This window comes from Xenopus laevis, chromosome 3S (genome assembly GCF_017654675.1).
Source record: "Xenopus laevis strain J_2021 chromosome 3S, Xenopus_laevis_v10.1, whole genome shotgun sequence".
NCBI lineage: Eukaryota > Metazoa > Chordata > Amphibia > Anura > Pipidae > Xenopus > Xenopus laevis.
The window spans coordinates 123,421,528-123,440,845 of NC_054376.1; the positions used below are offsets into that span (position 1 = coordinate 123,421,528).

The 19,318-nt window shown below is 47.2% G+C and overlaps 6 protein-coding genes across 6 annotated transcripts; 2 read left to right on the forward strand and 4 right to left on the reverse strand.

Annotated features, from left to right (window-relative positions):
- Positions 1 to 148: 148 nt before the first annotated feature.
- Positions 149 to 1,886, forward strand: h2bc11.S (H2B clustered histone 11 S homeolog). Its single transcript, NM_001093284.1, is given in 2 exon segments — positions 149 to 874; positions 1,249 to 1,886. A coding segment is annotated over 1 exon segment (381 nt). The 5' UTR covers positions 149 to 171; the 3' UTR covers positions 553 to 874; positions 1,249 to 1,886.
- Positions 1,887 to 2,909: 1,023 nt separating this feature from the next.
- Positions 2,910 to 4,634, reverse strand: LOC121402254 (histone H1A-like). Its single transcript, XM_041588858.1, has one exon. It carries the CDS (start codon positions 3,662 to 3,664, stop codon positions 2,975 to 2,977), a length of 690 nt encoding a protein of 229 aa, XP_041444792.1. The 5' UTR covers positions 3,665 to 4,634; the 3' UTR covers positions 2,910 to 2,974.
- A 5,882-nt stretch (positions 4,635 to 10,516) lies between these two features.
- LOC121402265 (histone H4) lies at positions 10,517 to 10,939 on the reverse strand. Its single transcript, XM_041588869.1, has one exon. The coding sequence runs from the start codon at positions 10,889 to 10,891 to the stop codon at positions 10,580 to 10,582; it is 312 nt and encodes a 103-aa protein (XP_041444803.1). The 5' UTR covers positions 10,892 to 10,939; the 3' UTR covers positions 10,517 to 10,579.
- A 2,033-nt stretch (positions 10,940 to 12,972) lies between these two features.
- LOC121402256 (histone H2A type 1) lies at positions 12,973 to 13,494 on the reverse strand. Its single transcript, XM_041588860.1, has one exon. It carries the CDS (start codon positions 13,426 to 13,428, stop codon positions 13,036 to 13,038), a length of 393 nt encoding a protein of 130 aa, XP_041444794.1. The 5' UTR covers positions 13,429 to 13,494; the 3' UTR covers positions 12,973 to 13,035.
- A 95-nt stretch (positions 13,495 to 13,589) lies between these two features.
- On the forward strand, positions 13,590 to 14,176 carry LOC121402259 (histone H2B 1.1). The gene has a single exon (XM_041588863.1). The coding sequence runs from the start codon at positions 13,741 to 13,743 to the stop codon at positions 14,119 to 14,121; it is 381 nt and encodes a 126-aa protein (XP_041444797.1). The 5' UTR covers positions 13,590 to 13,740; the 3' UTR covers positions 14,122 to 14,176.
- Positions 14,177 to 16,447: 2,271 nt separating this feature from the next.
- Positions 16,448 to 18,146, reverse strand: LOC121402253 (histone H1A). The gene has a single exon (XM_041588857.1). It carries the CDS (start codon positions 17,198 to 17,200, stop codon positions 16,511 to 16,513), a length of 690 nt encoding a protein of 229 aa, XP_041444791.1. The 5' UTR covers positions 17,201 to 18,146; the 3' UTR covers positions 16,448 to 16,510.
- Positions 18,147 to 19,318: the final 1,172 nt, after the last annotated feature.

Sequence of the window (19,318 nt, forward strand, 5' to 3'; positions counted from 1 at the left end):
CCACCAATCGTCTGGAGAAAAGCTGCGCTTTGACGTCATGCCACAGAGCCAGCCAATGGGAATCAGTGTCACGGCGCAGCCTGCTTTACATGGGCAGGGTATAAAAGCAGCTGCAGCCGGAGCAGCACTTCATCGTTTGCTTTATAGACTCATCCTGTCTAGTTGCTGAACATGCCTGAACCCGCCAAATCCGCTCCAGCCCCAAAGAAGGGCTCCAAAAAAGCCGTCACTAAAACCCAGAAGAAGGATGGCAAGAAGCGTAGGAAGAGCAGGAAAGAGAGCTACGCCATCTACGTGTACAAAGTGCTCAAGCAGGTGCACCCCGATACCGGCATCTCTTCCAAGGCCATGAGCATCATGAACTCCTTTGTTAACGATGTCTTCGAGCGCATCGCAGGGGAAGCCTCCCGCCTGGCTCACTACAACAAGCGCTCCACCATCACCTCCCGGGAGATCCAGACCGCGGTCCGCCTGCTCTTGCCTGGGGAGCTGGCCAAGCACGCCGTGTCCGAGGGCACCAAGGCCGTCACCAAGTACACCAGCGCCAAGTAATCTCTCTCTCCCCATTCCCTGCCCCACAAACCCAAAGGCTCTTTTCAGAGCCACCCACCTCCTCTGTACAAGGGCTGCACCTACTTCCACTTTCATCCAGAGTCGCTTAGTATTTACATTCAACTTCTATCTAGAAGATTTACAAACACCCTTCTGTGAAGAGGCTTTAGCGCCACGGCGTTATAGTTTAACGTCTGAAGCCTTCCTTACTCCGTGCAGTATTTGCCTAAAAACAGGATTTGGCTCTTTTCATATAGAACAAAAGACCACAACGCTTCTGACGGTTTTCACTTGATGGCTTTAGCTCACCGTTGTTTCAGTCCACGCATTAGAACACAACAGATGAGGCACCGACAACTCCAAGCCTGCACTTGTGATCCTTACCAGCGCGGCCCATTCAGCTTCTTGGGGCAAAGAGAACACGCTGCTGATTCCACTGAGCCCGCCCAAAATGAAGAAGCTCCTTTATAAACCCGTACAGAATTGGCTAAATCCATTGGTAGCCTTTTAAACCATGACATGGCCACAGAGTAGTTCCAAGGAAACCATTTCAAAGCCACCCCTGCTGCTGGCTGATGACGTTTTGGAAACTACGCTAGAAGTCAAAGGAGCCCTTCTTCAACCTGCTTGCTCCATTCCTCTGCCCTGTGTATGTTTTTCACGTACATATTTCTTTGTAACACACACACACACACACACACACACACACACACACACACACACACACACACACATCAGTTCCTCCCTTAGGTTAACCCTTATCACTGCCTAGTCCTAGGCCCGGAGTTCTAGTTGGATCAGTTTTGCCATTAATCCGCTTTCTGGAGGGCTCCGGTGGATTTCCTTTGGCGTCAGATATGAAGTGGAGTATAAGCGGGTGGTCTCTACCTGCTCTCTAGTTGTGCTCCATGTAACACAATGGTTGTTCACCTTCCAAACACCTTTTCCAATCTAGTTGTTTTCACATTGCTCACCAGAAATAAAGACTTTCTTCAATTACCTTCTATTTTTTATTGTTTTTCTAAAGTTGAAGTTTAAAAACGTGAATGTCCCTGGCCTTTCAGTCTGGCAGCTCAGTTATTCAGGCGCAGATTCTGAACTGTTACAACTTTGCAACATTTGGGTATAACAATTGGTTGATGCAAATTTCAGCAACATCGCTGGTGAATTAGCAACTATTGTATCAATTCTGACTGCTGCCTGTAATCAAGGAAACTCAGGGATTCTGCGCTGCAGGGACAAACAGAAGAAATGTATCAATTTAGTAAGGAGTCTAAATTAGAGTCAGCGACCCCCTCCTTTCATAGCTACTTTAGAATGTAAAAAATGTAAACTTTACACTTCCGTTCTATTTGTGATGTTTTTCTAATATTGGCTTGCAAAAAGTCTTCATTTCTAGTGAAGCATCTGAAAACAACTAAACTGGAAATAGTTTGGAAGGTGACGAACCCTTTTTAATGCTTTAGAGACGAGACTTAGGTTTATAGATATGTACGAAATACAAGAGATCATATAGGGGTACAGCCTTTTCAAGAAATAGAAAAGGGCCGTTTTGATCAGAATACAGAAGCGAGGGTTTTAACCTCTTCCTCGCTCTCATCCCCGTTGCTCTACAGATTTACTTGACCTGATAGGGAACTGCAAGGACTGACTCCACCCCTTATTCCCTAGCGTTTCAAAGGAATCACTTGGCGGCTTGCCATTGGCTGGCGTGTGATTTTGAACTGAACACGATTGCCCGCCAAAAGGATTGCGTTAACTGGCTACAGTACAGTAAAATACAGCTTTGTCCCCAGCATTCCGCCATGAAATTCGATCCTACTCAATCGCCTCCGCTGGGATAGACTTTGTGCAGGTTTCATGTATTTATCTATTTATCTGGTACATCCTTTGCAGCAAAATCGCTCCACTTCTCCTTTACTCCTTTCCCCACCGCCCCACTAATAGGCGGCAACCCAACGATCCTCTCAGCTGAGCTCGGTGTTCCTCTGGCCGTTTGTTACTTCTCTAAAGATTTCCAGTAATGAGCGGATAAAAGTAGCGCTTTGCCACATTGTTACACTGGGACATTTTCGCCGCGTTACTCGCAGCGCAGATACAACTCGCAACAAGGTTTCCCGCAATTCAGCGCGCTCCCCCCCCCCCCCAAAGCTTCCCGGCAACGTCCATTAACTCTCTCCGCCCTCCTCCCTCCGAATAGAATGTTTAAGCCGAGTTGGTACTCGCGGCAGCCGGCACCACTAAACGACTACATGTGGGAACTTGTAGTGGTGTTAGTGAGAAAATATTACGGTATGTAGGGAGACTTGTGGTAGAAGCAGGAGACGCGGGAAGTTGTAAGCTCTTTCAGGGGGATGTGGTGGCTCTTAAAAGAGCCTTTGGTTGAATGGGCCACTAGTGAGCGAGCGAGCGAGCGAGCTGCTCATTTCTTCTTGGGGGCGGCTTTCTTGGCTTTGGCCACTTTGGGTCTGGCTGCTTTGGCCTTTGCGGGGCTTTTGGCAGCAACTTTGGGCTTGACGGCGGTCTTTTTAGCGGGGCTCTTGGTGGCCTTCTTGGGCTTGGCGGCTTTGGGCTTTTTAGCGGGACTCTTGGCGGCCTTTGCGGGTTTCTTGAGCTTCTTTGGGCTCTTGGCGGCTGCCGAGACCTTCTTGGGCTTCTTCGGGGACTTGGCTGTCTTCTTGGCTGCTGCCGCTGGTTTCTTGGCTTTGGCCGCTGCTAGCGGCGCCTTCTTCTTGGCGGCGGCCTTGTCCTTGCTCTGCAGCTGCTTCTTGTTGAGCTTGAAGGAACCGGAGGCTCCGCTGCCTTTGACTTGGAGCAGGGTCTCCTTGGTGACCAGAGCCTTGAGAGCCAGCTTGAGGCGGCTGTTGTTCTTGTCCACATCGTAGCCTCCCGCAGCCAGAGTCTTCTTGAGCGCTGCCAGAGACACCCCGCTGCGCTCCTTGGAAGCGGACACGGCTGTGACGATCTGCTCGGACACACTGGGTCCAGACGAGGGCTTCTTGGATTTAGCGGCCCCCGCTGCTGCTGCTGCTTTCTTGGGCTGCTGTTTCTTTTTCTTGGCCGCGGGCTCAGCCGGGGGAGGAGCGGGCGCGGATTCGGCGGCTTCAGCCATTGCAGATTCTCTGTCGTTCTTTTACAAAAGATAAACACGGAGCTTGGACTTTCCACTTCTCCTTATATACAAGGTGTTCTGTCTGTTGATTGGCTGAGTTTTATTGTAAAATTGAGTTCTAATTGGACAAAGCGTAGCCACGCCCATTATTTTCTTGTCCGTGTCGGGCTTTTAGGGAGCTTTCATTCTGTGCTTCCAGCGTCTCAATAAGCAAAGTTATTAATAAAATCGACTTCCAAGCGTTTCCCAGTGATTGTACAGTCGCCTGCCTGGGAAACGTCTCTGTCTCTGACAGCGATTTTCTGCATACTGGTTGCAGCGATTGTCCCAAAACAGCCCCTGATATCTCAGGCACACTCCTGTCTATCTGGGGGATATTCTCTTAAGGCTTTCATTTGACTTGCTCACTTCCATCCATTTCCTCCAGCTCTTATCCCAGAGAGAGAAAAGGTTATGGGGCAAGATATCAGTGGGACAGCGAGGGCTTTGGAGGCTACAAAAGAAATCCGCGGGCTTTGCACTGGCAGGAAAGTAGCACAGAAGCGAATCTGCTGCAGTCCAGTCCCTGCAGCCTTCATACTCGTGTGCATTGTGTTTTGTCATTCGTTACACCATGGCCACCAAGATGTCATTGTTCCACCTTCATGTACTGCCAGAGAGCAGAGTAGATGTAGTAACATTTCCATACACCGAATCAAGGATGTTTGGCTGCGTAGATCATATCACACGCCTGCAACCAGCACAGCACTCTGACAGCCACTCACTGTCATACCTGCCATTTTCCAGCTGAAGATTTCACTTTTACACATTGCTGCAGTCTGTAAGGAAAGTGTTCATCTTAAGAAGAAGCATGTAAGAGGCGTTTGCAGGAATCTATGATCTGTCAGCTCCATTTGTTCTAGGGCTGTTAGTGTAAGCCATTAAAGGGATACTGTCATCAGAAAACGTGTTTTTTTTTTCTTTTTTTCAAGACACATCAGTTGATAGTGCTGCTCCAGCAGAATGCTGCACTGAAATCCATTTCTCAAAAGAGCAAACAGATTTTTTTTCATATTCAATTTTGAAATCTGACATGGGGCTAGACATATTGTCAATTTTCCAGCTGCCCCAAGTCATGTGCCTTGCCGCTAGGGATGTCGCGGACTGTTCGGCGGCGAACTTGTTCGCGCGAACATCGGCTGTTCGCGTCCGCCGCAAGTTCGCGAACGTCGCGCGACGTTCGCCAATAGGCGTTCGCGTCAAAATCGTTCGACCATTCGACCATGCGATCGCTAAAATCAAACGATTTTCGGATGTTCGAAGTTTGCGAACTGTTCGCGAACTGTTCGCATTTTTTGCCGGTGTTCGCGAACGGCGTTCGCGAACACATTATCGGCGGTTCGCTACATCCCTACTTGCCGCAAATCCGGGCCTGGATCCGGTACTGCACCGACTGACTGGTACTGATCCAGCCTGTTTATCCTGATTACGCTCTTTGTTCCTGATCCTGTCAGCTTGGTACTGTCCTAGACTGTTCCACAACTACATTCTCTGTATCCCGTTCCTCCTGTAAACATTACAGATCTCTTGCAATATTTTCTGATTGCCCATACTACAGTTAGTCCAGCACAGGTATTAGTAAATCAGAGGGTATTTATTAGGGATGCACCAAATCCACTATTTTGGATCCTTTGGGAAAGATTCGCCCGATTACGGAACCAAATCTGAATCCTAATTTGCATAAGCAAATTAGAGGTGGGAAGGGGAAAACATGTTTCGTTTAGTGACAAAAAGTCACACGATTTCCCTCCCCGTCCCTAATTTGCATATGCAAATTATGATTTGGTTCAGCCGGGCAGAAGGATTCGGCCAAATCCGAGTAGCAAAGTCTCCTCCCGAAGAGAAAGGTGGTTGTTAGAGGCAGAAACGTGAGCTGAGACCTGGACCTTGGGCTTTGTTTTGGGTTTTGGGATACCATACGTTACACACTTTGTGCATTTCAGTTGTTTTAAGATTGTTTACAAGAAATAAAGATTTTTTTTTTTTCAAATGCTCTCCGTATACATTTATTTTTTTATTTTTTACCGTTTAATATTTCATGTTTCAGCCTGGCAGCTCAAAAATCCAGGCGCAGATTCTGAACTGTTCCAATTTGCTAAATTTAGCAAAAATATATTTGACACTTTTTTTTTCCCATTTATCATTTATAACAGCTGTCTTTAATGACACTCAGGGATTCAGCTCAACAAGGCCAAAGATAAGAAATGTATCAACTAATGTAGCAAATTGGTGTATGAAAAGGAAACTTAAAGGGATACTGGAGGCAGCTGGGAGATTGACAATATGTCTAGCCCCATGTCAGATTTCAAAATTGAATATAACAAAATCTGTCTGCTCTTTTGAGAAATGGATTTCAGCGCAGAATTTTGCTGGAGCAGCACTATTTACTGATGCATTTTGAAAAAAACATGTTTTCCCATGACAGTATCCCTTTAAATATTAAATGCAGCACAGACCCCTTTAGCCCCAGGCCCAGTTCAACTGTTCCCTCCATGGCCCATTGGGAGGAGGGGAACTCCCTCTCCTTGTGGGCATGGGATGGGGACAGGACACCATGGGTTAATTACCCCCCCCCCCCGAGCAGGTTGTTAGGGTGGTGGTATTACCGGCAGCAGGGGATAGCTCGGATTGGCCAGGTTTCCCCGCGCCGCATTCTCCCTTTAGCAGAGGTTATAAAAGCTTACCGGGACCTCGTTTTTTCTACTGTGCAGCCAGGGGATCTCCTCGGTAAGGTTCAAACCCAAAAGTTATGTAGAAAGTGTTATAAATGATACAAAAATGATACAAAAATGTAAATTAAAAAAAAAAGTCACAGCAGTACAGTTAATATGGATGTTATGTAAATCATTTTGGCGGAGGTCAAATGTTAATGGGAGTTCTGGCCGATATATGGCGGAACACGTGCCTTGAGAATGGTGAGCTCATTCCTCACAGGAGCAAAACGACTTGCATTCCATATGCATCAGACAGTTCATATGTGTATGGTCCTCACTGGCATCTCACTTCAAGTGGTGTAGTAAATTTAGATTGTCCTTGTTTCATTAGTCCTGGTTTCTTAATTCTGACTAAAGATCCAGGCTGAAAGTGTACTTCTCTTGCACCACGTTTTCTGTCCGTATAAGCCTTGCATTTGGCTTGTTGACAATTGACAACGTCAGCAGTAGATGATTTTGTAGGCACAGTATTTTGTGGAAGTTTGATGTCTGCAACATGTAACTTAGTGCGCATCTGTCTGCCATGTAATTATTCAGCTGGAGATGATTGGGTTGTTGCATGGCACATTTCTCAGTAGTTAGGTAGGAACTCTATTGTAAATACTTTTCAAGATTTCCCAGTAAGATTTGCTGTCTGTAGTAGGGATGTAGCGAACTGCCGTTTATGTGTTCGCGAACACCGGCAAAAAATGCGAACAGTTCGCGAACTGTTCGCGAACTTCGAACATCCGAAAATCGTTCGATTCGAACGATCGAAGGATTTTAATCGTTCGATCGAACGATTTTCGTTCGAATCGAACGATCGAAGCCATTCGATCGAATGATTTCATTCAATCCAATGGCTTCGATCGTTCGATTCGAACGAAAATCCTTCGATTTTAGCGATCGAATGGTCGAATGGTCGAACGATTTTGACGCGAACGCCTATTGGCGAACGTCGCGTGACGTTCGCGAACATTCGGCGGACACGAACAGTCGAAGTTCGCGCGAACTAGTTTGCCGGCGAACAGTTCGCTACATCCCTAGTCTGTAGTGTTTCTTTCAGACTTCTGTTGAATTGCTGGTTTTCTACATTTGCTTGTGGGTAATACACTGACGATTTCCGATGCACAATATTCCTCTCTCTCTCTCTCAGAAAGGATTCAAACTCAGATGAGACAAACTGTGGTCCGTTGTCTGACATTAACTCCTTTGGATTACCTTCTCTGCTGAAGACTGTAGACAGAAATGTTATTACTGTAGCTGATGTTATATGAGAAACAAATGCAATTTCAGGCCGTTCACTGTAATAATCTATCAAGGTTATAGCAAATCTACAGTCTATAGGAGCATCTGTAAAAGGACCGACGATATCGATAGCAAGTTTTTCCCCATGCTGAATCAGGGAATTGTACTGGTTTTACATCTGGTCTCAACTTAACTGTGTGTACAAAGTTCTTGGCACAACCCAGTGAAGTGTTGCTTTGTGGTGACATTTTAGACACTGGCTGTGTGGCAGGTACTGGTGCTGTAGTAATGAGACCATCAACTAATTGTAGGTTTAATGCAGCAAAGAGATCCCTTCCAAGTATAGCAGTTCCCTTATTCACAATGTACAAGTCACATTTTGCAGTCTTTGATTCAAATTGTACAGTCACTGGCAAGCAGAGCCAGGCCAACCCGGCCAGGTGCCCTAGGCAAAGCATGCGCGGATTGTGTTTACGCACATGCGCAGAAGAGCATTTATGCTCAAAACCCCAGCGGCAGTCGGGGAGAGACGGGACCTGACCCAGGGTAGGCGACAGAGGAGGTACGTGCCTGGTGCCCCCTCAGCTTTGCGCCCTAGGCACGTGCCTACTCTGCCTACCCCTAGTTTGGGCCCTGCTCGCAAGCAACCAAGCACAGGGATTGGATCCTTTAAGTAACTGACCAGTTTCAGGGCAGGTGCAACAAGCTGATCTTTTGCAAAGTATTTCAAGAAAATCTCCTTTGGTAGTATAGAAAGAGCTGAACCTGTATCAAGCATCAGGTTAATGGAGTGTCCCTTGTCAGCAGAAGCAATACTGACACTGACAGTGTATATAAACTTGTCTGGAATAAATGTGTCATCTTTATTCACACGTAATACTGTGACATTTGTAGTAGTGACTTCATGAACATCTTTAGCAGAACTACAGCAGATCTTAGCAAATTGTCCTACCTCAGCATTAACCCTTCTCATGCCATAGCAAACCCTGCTATTTTTTTACTAAAACCCTCCCCATGTGGATTAAACACATACAAGATAGCTGCTAAAAGGGTAGGGTGATACGTATATATATATATATATATATATATATATATATATATATATATATATATATATATATATATATATATATATATATATATATATATATATATATATATATATTATATAAATCCCCTTGTAAGTTAGTCTGTGTATGGTCAACTTTAGCCTCCTCAAATAAAAAAAAGTCACCCTCCGCCTATGATTTTAGTGACTGCCACTGCTGTTTCAATTTGGCTAGCAACTGTAATAGCCTTTGCAAGGGTTAAATCCTGCTCTAGGAGCAGTCTCTCTCGAACGCGAGGTGAGTTGGTTTTTTCCACTATTTGGTCTCTTAGCATTTCATCTGTTAGATTCCCAAACTCACAGGTAACAACCAGCTCTCTCAAAGCTGCTACAAATTGTTCTGTGGATTCGCCATTACGTTGTCCACGTTGGTGGAATTTATATCTTTCAGCAACCACATTTACTCTTGGCATGAAAAAGTTCTTTACAGTAGTAAGTGCAGTTTCATAAGTCTCATCAGGTAATAGTAATGTCTAGAATATACGCTGTCCCTCTGCTCCCAGGCAGTGAATAAGTAAAGCTTTCTAGCAGCAGAAATCTCCCCTTGGTCAGCAGCAATAACGTAATTTTGAAACATACGGATCCAAGCAGTTAAAGGTATGGTAGGCTCACCAGGGTTTGGAAGAAAATCTGCAGCCTGCTGCAGAGGTAGAAGAGCCATCTCATCCTCAATTTGTTATGTTTTGGTAGCCAAGGATGAGTAGAGTATAACAGTGCTTTATTAGCAGACTCATGCAGGCATTACACAACAGGAGGCAACTCTAACACCACAAGCTGTATAGAAAGTATGCCCAGTATAAGTCTTGAGCACAGTGACATCTGCAGGCCAGTTGTATAAACACCACAGGGTCATAACAGGATAGTATATTAGAAGTGGTCAAGAGATTAGTATAATCCCATATAGGCCTCATGAATGTCTGATAGAGCTCTGCACCTTGTGGTGTATAAAGATTAGAGTTTATAAGGGATTGCTGGCACAGAACTTCTAGTTCTTTGCATTATTTCATAGGAGGTGCTTATTTTACAGCTGCTATGTGCTATGCCTCTTCATAGTTTATGGATGGTATGACAATGAATAGTTGCTGAACTGTGCAACAGTAAGTTATTGCAGTGTAGTATCCAGGAGACTTGTCTGCTAGTGGGGAGCGTCTGGCTGCAGTTCCCGTCCTTACCGTGTGAGGGCGGAGCAGGAAGAGAAACACCAGTCCCTTTGTCCTTTGAGTTGCGAGAAGCCGCTTTTTATCTCCCAGGCCGCCAAAATGACACCGCGAATGCCTATGGCTACACCGTGTATATTTTATTGTCAGCGAGTAGAAATCGCACTGGTAAAATCATCCATGCATTGTAACGTTCTTGCGATTCTACACATCCCAGATCCACACTTCCCTTCCCCAAATGACCGTGTCCTGTAGCAGCAGCAGCAGCAGCAGCAGCACAAAGAGCAGGTTTTTAGCCGCCGCCTGTATTGTAGCGATCACGTGTCAGTCCACTGTTTCTCTGGCTCCTGAGCTGCTACAAAACCGCCGCTAGAACATCAGCTATAGCATTTGATTGTAAGGAGGCTCGATTGGCCTCTCCTCCCTCATTATGAGCAAAGCAGCCTTATTTCCCCATCCACTCGGTACTATAGCAGCCACTGTGTAAGACATGCGGGCGGCACCGACTCTTGTACAAGCGGTTAATAAGAAAGATTTCGATATTACGGTATACAACTTCAAACAATAGATCTAAATAGACGGATGCAGCCTTTTGAAGGAATAGGTGGGTGGCCCTTAAAAGGGCCGTTATTTTGATGAGGGGAAAAATATAAAAAACCTTAGCGAGCCTTTAACCTCCGAATCCGTACAGAGTGCGTCCCTGGCGCTTCAGAGCATACACCACATCCATAGCGGTGACGGTCTTCCTCTTGGCGTGCTCGGTGTAGGTGACGGCGTCCCGGATAACGTTCTCCAGGAAAACTTTGAGCACCCCGCGAGTCTCCTCGTAGATGAGGCCGGAGATGCGCTTGACTCCCCCTCTGCGTGCCAGGCGGCGGATGGCGGGCTTGGTGATGCCCTGGATGTTATCCCGCAGCACCTTCCTGTGGCGCTTGGCGCCTCCTTTGCCCAGACCCTTTCCGCCCTTGCCTCTTCCAGACATGATTTCACTCACTAAAGTCCTTATCGAATGTGTGAGTCCAGGCGCTCAGACCCTAAATCATATACACACTGGGCTGACCTGATAGGGAACAGCAAGCACACCCCGCCCCTTTCCCATCGGCTTCTACGAGTTCGATGTGTTAACTCGTGATTGGATAAACGTCAACCTCCAGTAGTCATTCCTAAAACGTGCTTTTCAGCGTCAAACCTTCCCATCATTGTAAAGTGCCCGCCAAATCTATCGTGCTAATTTGTAAATATGATACCACTCGACATTGTTACACTGGGACATTCGCTCTGTAAAGCGCACAAAGTGTGTTATGGGGGGGAAGGGGGAAGGGGAAGGGGAAGGGGGCACTAATATGGCGATTGAGTCTTTTACTATATAGTCCATTTAACTGGTGCCCAAGTGACAGTCACTATGTCACATTCGTCTGTGTGTAACTTGTCGTTGATCAGCAGCTTCAGCCTATACGAGCACTTGGGCTTCCCCTGCCCAACATGTTCGTCCCCAAGTATTCTACTAGGTGTGGCTGGGGCTGGAACTCATCTGCTAACTGGCCATTTCTTTGTATTGTGAAGGGATTGAAAGATCTGAGCGTTCGCATTTGCAGCTCAGCGCTGCCACCGTGTGAAATCAGTAACACCTCCCAGCCCCCATACAGCGCCCGTTTCTATTCCGGAAAGTAAATAACGAGGAAACCCGGTCGATCTTCGGAATTTCAAGTCGACTTCAGGAAATGAGTATGCAGAGAAAGAAAAAAGAAAAAAAAAAAAGGTTTTGTATGAGGAAAAAGTACCTCGCTTAAAATCTGTAACTTTTAGCGGGCAGTTTGAAACGGCTAAGAACCAATCAAAGATGAAGAAGGAGGGGTGTGGTTAAAAAAAGAGCCAATGGTATTAAGGCGCTTCTAATAAAAGGGAGAAATCGGCCGTGAGGCTGGTATTGGAGTTAGTGAAAAGCTTTCTGTTGACATGGCTCGTACCAAGCAGACCGCCCGCAAATCCACCGGCGGGAAGGCTCCCCGCAAGCAGTTGGCCACCAAGGCAGCCCGCAAGAGCGCCCCGGCCACCGGCGGAGTCAAGAAACCCCATCGCTATCGCCCAGGCACCGTGGCTCTCCGGGAAATCCGCCGTTACCAGAAATCCACCGAGCTGCTCATCCGCAAACTGCCTTTCCAGCGTCTAGTCCGGGAGATCGCCCAGGACTTCAAGACCGATCTCCGCTTCCAGAGCTCAGCCGTCATGGCTCTGCAGGAGGCCAGCGAGGCTTATCTGGTGGGGCTCTTCGAGGACACCAACCTGTGCGCCATCCACGCCAAGAGAGTCACCATCATGCCCAAGGACATCCAGCTGGCCCGCAGGATCCGAGGAGAGAGGGCTTAGATCACTCCTCCCCGTCTCCATCGCTCACTCACACAAAAGGCTCTTTTCAGAGCCACCAACACTGTCTGACAATCAGCTGTGCTCCACTGTTATTAGGGCTTCACACATCTTCCCCCATGTACAAATATCAACACACAATTACCAGGCGGCAGCCAGTGAAATCCTTGTTCCCTTAATCGAGGTGGAGGGGGGTTCCTATCACTTTATATAGCTAATCCTCGAAAAGAAGCCAAGCTCTAGCAGCGCCGGGTCACCCGACAGCCTGGCTTTTGTGCTGCTTCCATCGGGCACAAGCCACTTCGCGCAGCTCAGGCAAAACGTTGTTGTAGTTGAATGGACTTGTACGACAATGATGATCGGGCTTCACTTCGCAGCCCGTCCCGAGAGTACTAATCACACCCTTTCAGACCGTTCTATTGGATTTCTTTTTTTCCCCCTGCGCATACACACACACACGCGTTCATTGCTCACACTGAGAAGATTGGACTTGGAGTCCCTAGTCCCACTCTTCTCTCATCACAAAAATCTCGTATTAGGGGACTAATGCTCTGCAAAATAGCTGCCCTTCTCCCACCACATCATTTCCCTGGCAATCAAGTGAGGAAAAAGTGTACAAGGGAAACCCTCTTATGTGTCACAATTTATTCTCACTATTTAGACACACACGGGGCTATACAGCGCTGTTTAGATGAAGTGGGTGGCTCTGAAAAGAGCCTTTGGGTGAGTGGTCAGGGCAGTAGTATTTTTGGAGGGGAGAGCTCACTTGCTCTTGGCAGATTTGGCGCTCTCGGTTTTCTTGGGGAGCAGCACAGACTGGATGTTGGGCAGGACACCGCCCTGGGCGATGGTGACCCCTCCGAGCAGTTTGTTGAGCTCCTCGTCGTTGCGCACGGCGAGCTGCAGGTGCCTGGGGATGATCCGAGTCTTCTTGTTATCCCGGGCAGCGTTGCCGGCCAACTCGAGGATCTCGGCGGTCAGATACTCGAGCACCGCGGCCAGGTAGACTGGAGCTCCGGCTCCCACCCGCTCGGCATAATTGCCTTTTCTCAAGAGCCGGTGAACACGGCCGACTGGGAACTGAAGGCCGGCCCGAGATGAGCGAGTCTTGGCCTTGGCCCGGGTCTTTCCGCCTTGTTTGCCTCTTCCTGACATGCTTCAAACGACTTCGTTAGACAAAATGATTCAACGATACAGTGTAGCGCGCACTTTGCTTTTTATAGTCAGCAGCGAGAGTCCTTCTCTCTGCCGATTGGTTAGGCTTCCTCGCAGCCAACGAAACACAAGCTTTACTTACCACCAATCGTCTGGAGAAAAGCTGCGCTTTGACGTCATGCCACAGAGCCAGCCAATGGGAATCAGTGTCACGGCGCAGCCTGCTTTACATGGGCAGGGTATAAAAGCAGCTGCAGCCGGAGCAGCACTTCATCGTTTGCTTTATAGACTCATCCTGTCTAGTTGCTGAACATGCCTGAACCCGCCAAATCCGCTCCAGCCCCAAAGAAGGGCTCCAAAAAAGCCGTCACTAAAACCCAGAAGAAGGATGGCAAGAAGCGTAGGAAGAGCAGGAAAGAGAGCTACGCCATCTACGTGTACAAAGTGCTCAAGCAGGTGCACCCCGATACCGGCATCTCTTCCAAGGCCATGAGCATCATGAACTCCTTTGTTAACGATGTCTTCGAGCGCATCGCAGGGGAAGCCTCCCGCCTGGCTCACTACAACAAGCGCTCCACCATCACCTCCCGGGAGATCCAGACCGCGGTCCGCCTGCTCTTGCCTGGGGAGCTGGCCAAGCACGCCGTGTCCGAGGGCACCAAGGCCGTCACCAAGTACACCAGCGCCAAGTAATCTCTCTCTCCCCATTCCCTGCCCCACAAACCCAAAGGCTCTTTTCAGAGCCACCCACCTCCTCTGTACAAGGGCTGCACCTACTTCCACTTTCATCCAGAGTCGCTTAGTATTTACATTCAACTTCTATCTAGAAGATTTACAAACACCCTTCTGTGAAGAGGCTTTAGCGCCACGGCGTTATAGTTTAACGTCTGAAGCCTTCCTTACTCCGTGCAGTATTTGCCTAAAAACAGGATTTGGCTCTTTTCATATAGAACAAAAGACCACAACGCTTCTGACGGTTTTCACTTGATGGCTTTAGCTCACCGTTGTTTCAGTCCACGCATTAGAACACAACAGATGAGGCACCGACAACTCCAAGCCTGCACTTGTGATCCTTACCAGCGCGGCCCATTCAGCTTCTTGGGGCAAAGAGAACACGCTGCTGATTCCACTGAGCCCGCCCAAAATGAAGAAGCTCCTTTATAAACCCGTACAGAATTGGCTAAATCCATTGGTAGCCTTTTAAACCATGACATGGCCACAGAGTAGTTCCAAGGAAACCATTTCAAAGCCACCCCTGCTGCTGGCTGATGACGTTTTGGAAACTACGCTAGAAGTCAAAGGAGCCCTTCTTCAACCTGCTTGCTCCATTCCTCTGCCCTGTGTATGTTTTTCACGTACATATTTCTTTGTAACACACACACACACACACACACACACACACACACACATCAGTTCCTCCCTTAGGTTAACCCTTATCACTGCCTAGTCCTAGGCCCGGAGTTCTAGTTGGATCAGTTTTGCCATTAATCCGCTTTCTGGAGGGCTCCGGTGGATTTCCTTTGGCGTCAGATATGAAGTGGAGTATAAGCGGGTGGTCTCTACCTGCTCTCTAGTTGTGCTCCATGTAACACAATGGTTGTTCACCTTCCAAACACCTTTTCCAATCTAGTTGTTTTCACATTGCTCACCAGAAATAAAGACTTTCTTCAATTACCTTCTATTTTTTATTGTTTTTCTAAAGTTGAAGTTTAAAAACGTGAATGTCCCTGGCCTTTCAGTCTGGCAGCTCAGTTATTCAGGCGCAGATTCTGAACTGTTACAACTTTGCAACATTTGGGTATAACAATTGGTTGATGCAAATTTCAGCAACATCGCTGGTGAATTAGCAACTATTGTATCAATTCTGACTGCTGCCTGTAATCAAGGAAACTCAGGGATTCTGCGCTGCAGGGACAAACAGAAGAAATGTATCAATTTAGTAAGGAGTCTAAATTAGAGTCAGCGACCCCCTCCTTTCATAGCTACTTTAGAATGTAAAAAATGTAAACTTTACACTTCCGTTCTATTTGTGATGTTTTTCTAATATTGGCTTGCAAAAAGTCTTCATTTCTAGTGAAGCATCTGAAAACAACTAAACTGGAAATAGTTTGGAAGGTGACGAACCCTTTTTAATGCTTTAGAGACGAGACTTAGGTTTATAGATATGTACGAAATACAAGAGATCATATAGGGGTACAGCCTTTTCAAGAAATAGAAAAGGGCCGTTTTGATCAGAATACAGAAGCGAGGGTTTTAACCTCTTCCTCGCTCTCATCCCCGTTGCTCTACAGATTTACTTGACCTGATAGGGAACTGCAAGGACTGACTCCACCCCTTATTCCCTAGCGTTTCAAAGGAATCACTTGGCGGCTTGCCATTGGCTGGCGTGTGATTTTGAACTGAACACGATTGCCCGCCAAAAGGATTGCGTTAACTGGCTACAGTACAGTAACATACAGCTTTGTCCCCAGCATTCCGCCATGAAATTCGATCCTACTCAATCGCCTCCGCTGGGATAGACTTTGTGCAGGTTTCATGTATTTATCTATTTATCTGGTACATCCTTTGCAGCAAAATCGCTCCACTTCTCCTTTACTCCTTTCCCCACCGCCCCACTAATAGGCGGCAACCCAACGATCCTCTCAGCTGAGCTCGGTGTTCCTCTGGCCGTTTGTTACTTCTCTAAAGATTTCCAGTAATGAGCGGATAAAAGTAGCGCTTTGCCACATTGTTACACTGGGACATTTTCGCCGCGTTACTCGCAGCGCAGATACAACTCGCAACAAGGTTTCCCGCAATTCAGTTCCCCCCCCCCCAAAGCTTCCCGGCAACGTCCATTAACTCTCTCCGCCCTCCGAATAGAATGTTTAAGCCGAGTTGGTACTCGCGGCAGCCGGCACCACTAAACGACTACATGTGGGAACTTGTAGTGGTGTTAGTGAGAAAATATTACGGTATGTAGGGAGACTTGTGGTAGAAGCAGGAGACGCGGGAAGTTGTAAGCTCTTTCAGGGGGGTGTGGTGGCTCTTAAAAGAGCCTTTGGTTGAATTGGCCACTATAGTGAGCGAGCGAGCGAGCTGCTCATTTCTTCTTGGGGGCGGCTTTCTTGGCTTTGGCCACTTTGGGTTTGGCTGCTTTGGCCTTTGCGGGGCTTTTGGCAGCAACTTTGGGCTTGACGGCGGTCTTTTTAGCGGGACTCTTGGTGGCCTTCTTGGGCTTGGCGGCTTTGGGCTTTTTAGCGGGACTCTTGGCGGCCTTTGCGGGTTTCTTGAGCTTCTTTGGGCTCTTGGCGGCTGCCGAGACCTTCTTGGGCTTCTTCGGGGACTTGGCTGTCTTCTTGGCTGCTGCCGCTGGTTTCTTGGCTTTGGCCGCTGCTAGCGGCGCCTTCTTCTTGGCGGCGGCCTTGTCCTTGCTCTGCAGCTGCTTCTTGTTGAGCTTGAAGGAACCGGAGGCTCCGCTGCCTTTGACTTGGAGCAGGGTCTCCTTGGTGACCAGAGCCTTGAGAGCCAGCTTGAGGCGGCTGTTGTTCTTGTCCACATCGTAGCCTCCCGCAGCCAGAGTCTTCTTGAGCGCTGCCAGAGACACCCCGCTGCGCTCCTTGGAAGCGGACACGGCTGTGACGATCTGCTCGGACACACTGGGTCCAGACGAGGGCTTCTTGGATTTAGCGGCCCCCGCTGCTGCTGCTGCTTTCTTGGGCTGCTGTTTCTTTTTCTTGGCCGCGGGCTCAGCCGGGGGAGGAGCGGGCGCGGATTCGGCGGCTTCAGCCATTGCAGATTCTCTGTCGTTCTTTTACAAAAGATAAACACGGAGCTTGGACTTTCCACTTCTCCTTATATACAAGGTGTTCTGTCTGTTGATTGGCTGAGTTTTATTGTAAAATTGAGTTCTAATTGGACAAAGCGTAGCCACGCCCATTATTTTCTTGTCCGTGTCGGGCTTTTAGGGAGCTTTCATTCTGTGCTTCCAGCGTCTCAATAAGCAAAGTTATTAATAAAATCGACTTCCAAGCGTTTCCCAGTGATTGTACAGTCGCCTGCCTGGGAAACGTCTCTGTCTCTGACAGCGATTTTCTGCATACTGGTTGCAGCGATTGTCCCAAAACAGCCCCTGATATCTCAGGCACACTCCTGTCTATCTGGGGGATATTCTCTTAAGGCTTTCATTTGACTTGCTCACTTCCATCCATTTCCTCCAGCTCTTATCCCAGAGAGAGAAAAGGTTATGGGGCAAGATATCAGTGGGACAGCGAGGGCTTTGGAGGCTACAAAAGAAATCCGCGGGCTTTGCACTGGCAGGAAAGTAGCACAGAAGCGAATCTGCTGCAGTCCAGTCCCTGCAGCCTTCATACTCGTGTGCATTGTGTTTTGTCATTCGTTACACCATGGCCACCAAGATGTCATTGTTCCACCTTCATGTACTGCCAGAGAGCAGAGTAGATGTAGTAACATTTCCATACACCGAATCAAGGATGTTTGGCTGCGTAGATCATATCACACGCCTGCAACCAGCACAGCACTCTGACAGCCACTCACTGTCATACCTGCCATTTTCCAGCTGAAGATTTCACTTTTACACATTGCTGCAGTCTGTAAGGAAAGTGTTCATCTTAAGAAGAAGCATGTAAGAGGCGTTTGCAGGAATCTATGATCTGTCAGCTCCATTTGTTCTAGGGCTGTTAGTGTAAGCCATTAAAGGGATACTGTCATCAGAAAACGTGTTTTTTTTTTTCTTTTTTTCAAGACACATCAGTTGATAGTGCTGCTCCAGCAGAATGCTGCACTGAAATCCATTTCTCAAAAGAGCAAACAGATTTTTTTTCATATTCAATTTTGAAATCTGTCATGGGGCTAGACATATTGTCAATTTTCCAGCTGCCCCAAGTCATGTGCCTTGCCGCAAATCCGGGCCTGGATCCGGTACTGCACCGACTGACTGGTACTGATCCAGCCTGAAGGGGAAAACATGTTTCGTTTTGTGACAAAAAGTCACACGATTTCCCTCCCCCTCCCTAATTTGCATATGCAAATTATGATTTGGTTCAGCCGGGCAGAAGGATTCGGCCAAATCCGAATCCTGCTGAAAAAGGCAGAATCCTGGATTCGGTGCAGCCCTAGTATTTATTGGATGAAGCACTTCCCACTGAAGTCAGTGGGAACTGTGAGTGGTTATTGGGTTGATAATTATTATATAAATCCCCTTGTAAGTTAGTCTGTGTATGGTCAACTTTAGCCTCCCCAAATAAAAAAAGTCACCCTCCGCCTATGATTTTAGTGACTGCCACTGCAGTTTCAATTTGGCTAGCAACTGTAATAGCCTTTGCAAGGGTTAAATCCTGCTCTAGGAGCAGTCTCTCTCTAATGCGAGGTGAGTTGGTTTTTCCACTATTTGGTCTCTTAGCATTTCATCTGTTAGATTCCCAAACTCACAGGTAACAACCAGCTCTCTCAAAGCTGCTACAAATTGTTCTGTGGGTTTTGGGATATCATACGTTACACACTTTGTGCATTTCAGTTGTTTTAAGATTGTTTACAAGAAATAAAGATTTTTTTTTCAAATGCTCTCCGTATACATTTATTTTTTTATTTTTTACCGTTTAATATTTCATGTTTCAGCCTGGCAGCTCAAAAATCCAGGTGCAGATTCTGAACGGTTCCAATTTGCTAAATTTAGCAAAAATATATTTGACACTTTTTTTTCCCCCATTTATCATTTATAACAGCTGTCTTTAATGACACTCAGGGATTCAGCTCAACAAGGCCAAAGATAAGAAAAGTATCAACTAATGTAGCAAATTGGTGTATGAAAAGGAAACTTAAAGGGATACTGGAGGCAGCTGGGAGATTGACAATATGTCTAGCCCCATGTCAGATTTCAAAATTGAATATA

What these genes read in the sequence shown, in the direction of transcription:
- LOC121402254 (XM_041588858.1), bottom strand. Translation starts at nt 3,664, where the DNA reads ATGGCTGAAGCCGCCGAATCCGCGCCCGCTCCTCCCCCGGCTGAGCCC.
- LOC121402265 (XM_041588869.1), bottom strand. Translation starts at nt 10,891, where the DNA reads ATGTCTGGAAGAGGCAAGGGCGGAAAGGGTCTGGGCAAAGGAGGCGCC.
- LOC121402256 (XM_041588860.1), bottom strand. Translation starts at nt 13,428, where the DNA reads ATGTCAGGAAGAGGCAAACAAGGCGGAAAGACCCGGGCCAAGGCCAAG.
- LOC121402259 (XM_041588863.1), top strand. Translation starts at nt 13,741, where the DNA reads ATGCCTGAACCCGCCAAATCCGCTCCAGCCCCAAAGAAGGGCTCCAAA.
- LOC121402253 (XM_041588857.1), bottom strand. Translation starts at nt 17,200, where the DNA reads ATGGCTGAAGCCGCCGAATCCGCGCCCGCTCCTCCCCCGGCTGAGCCC.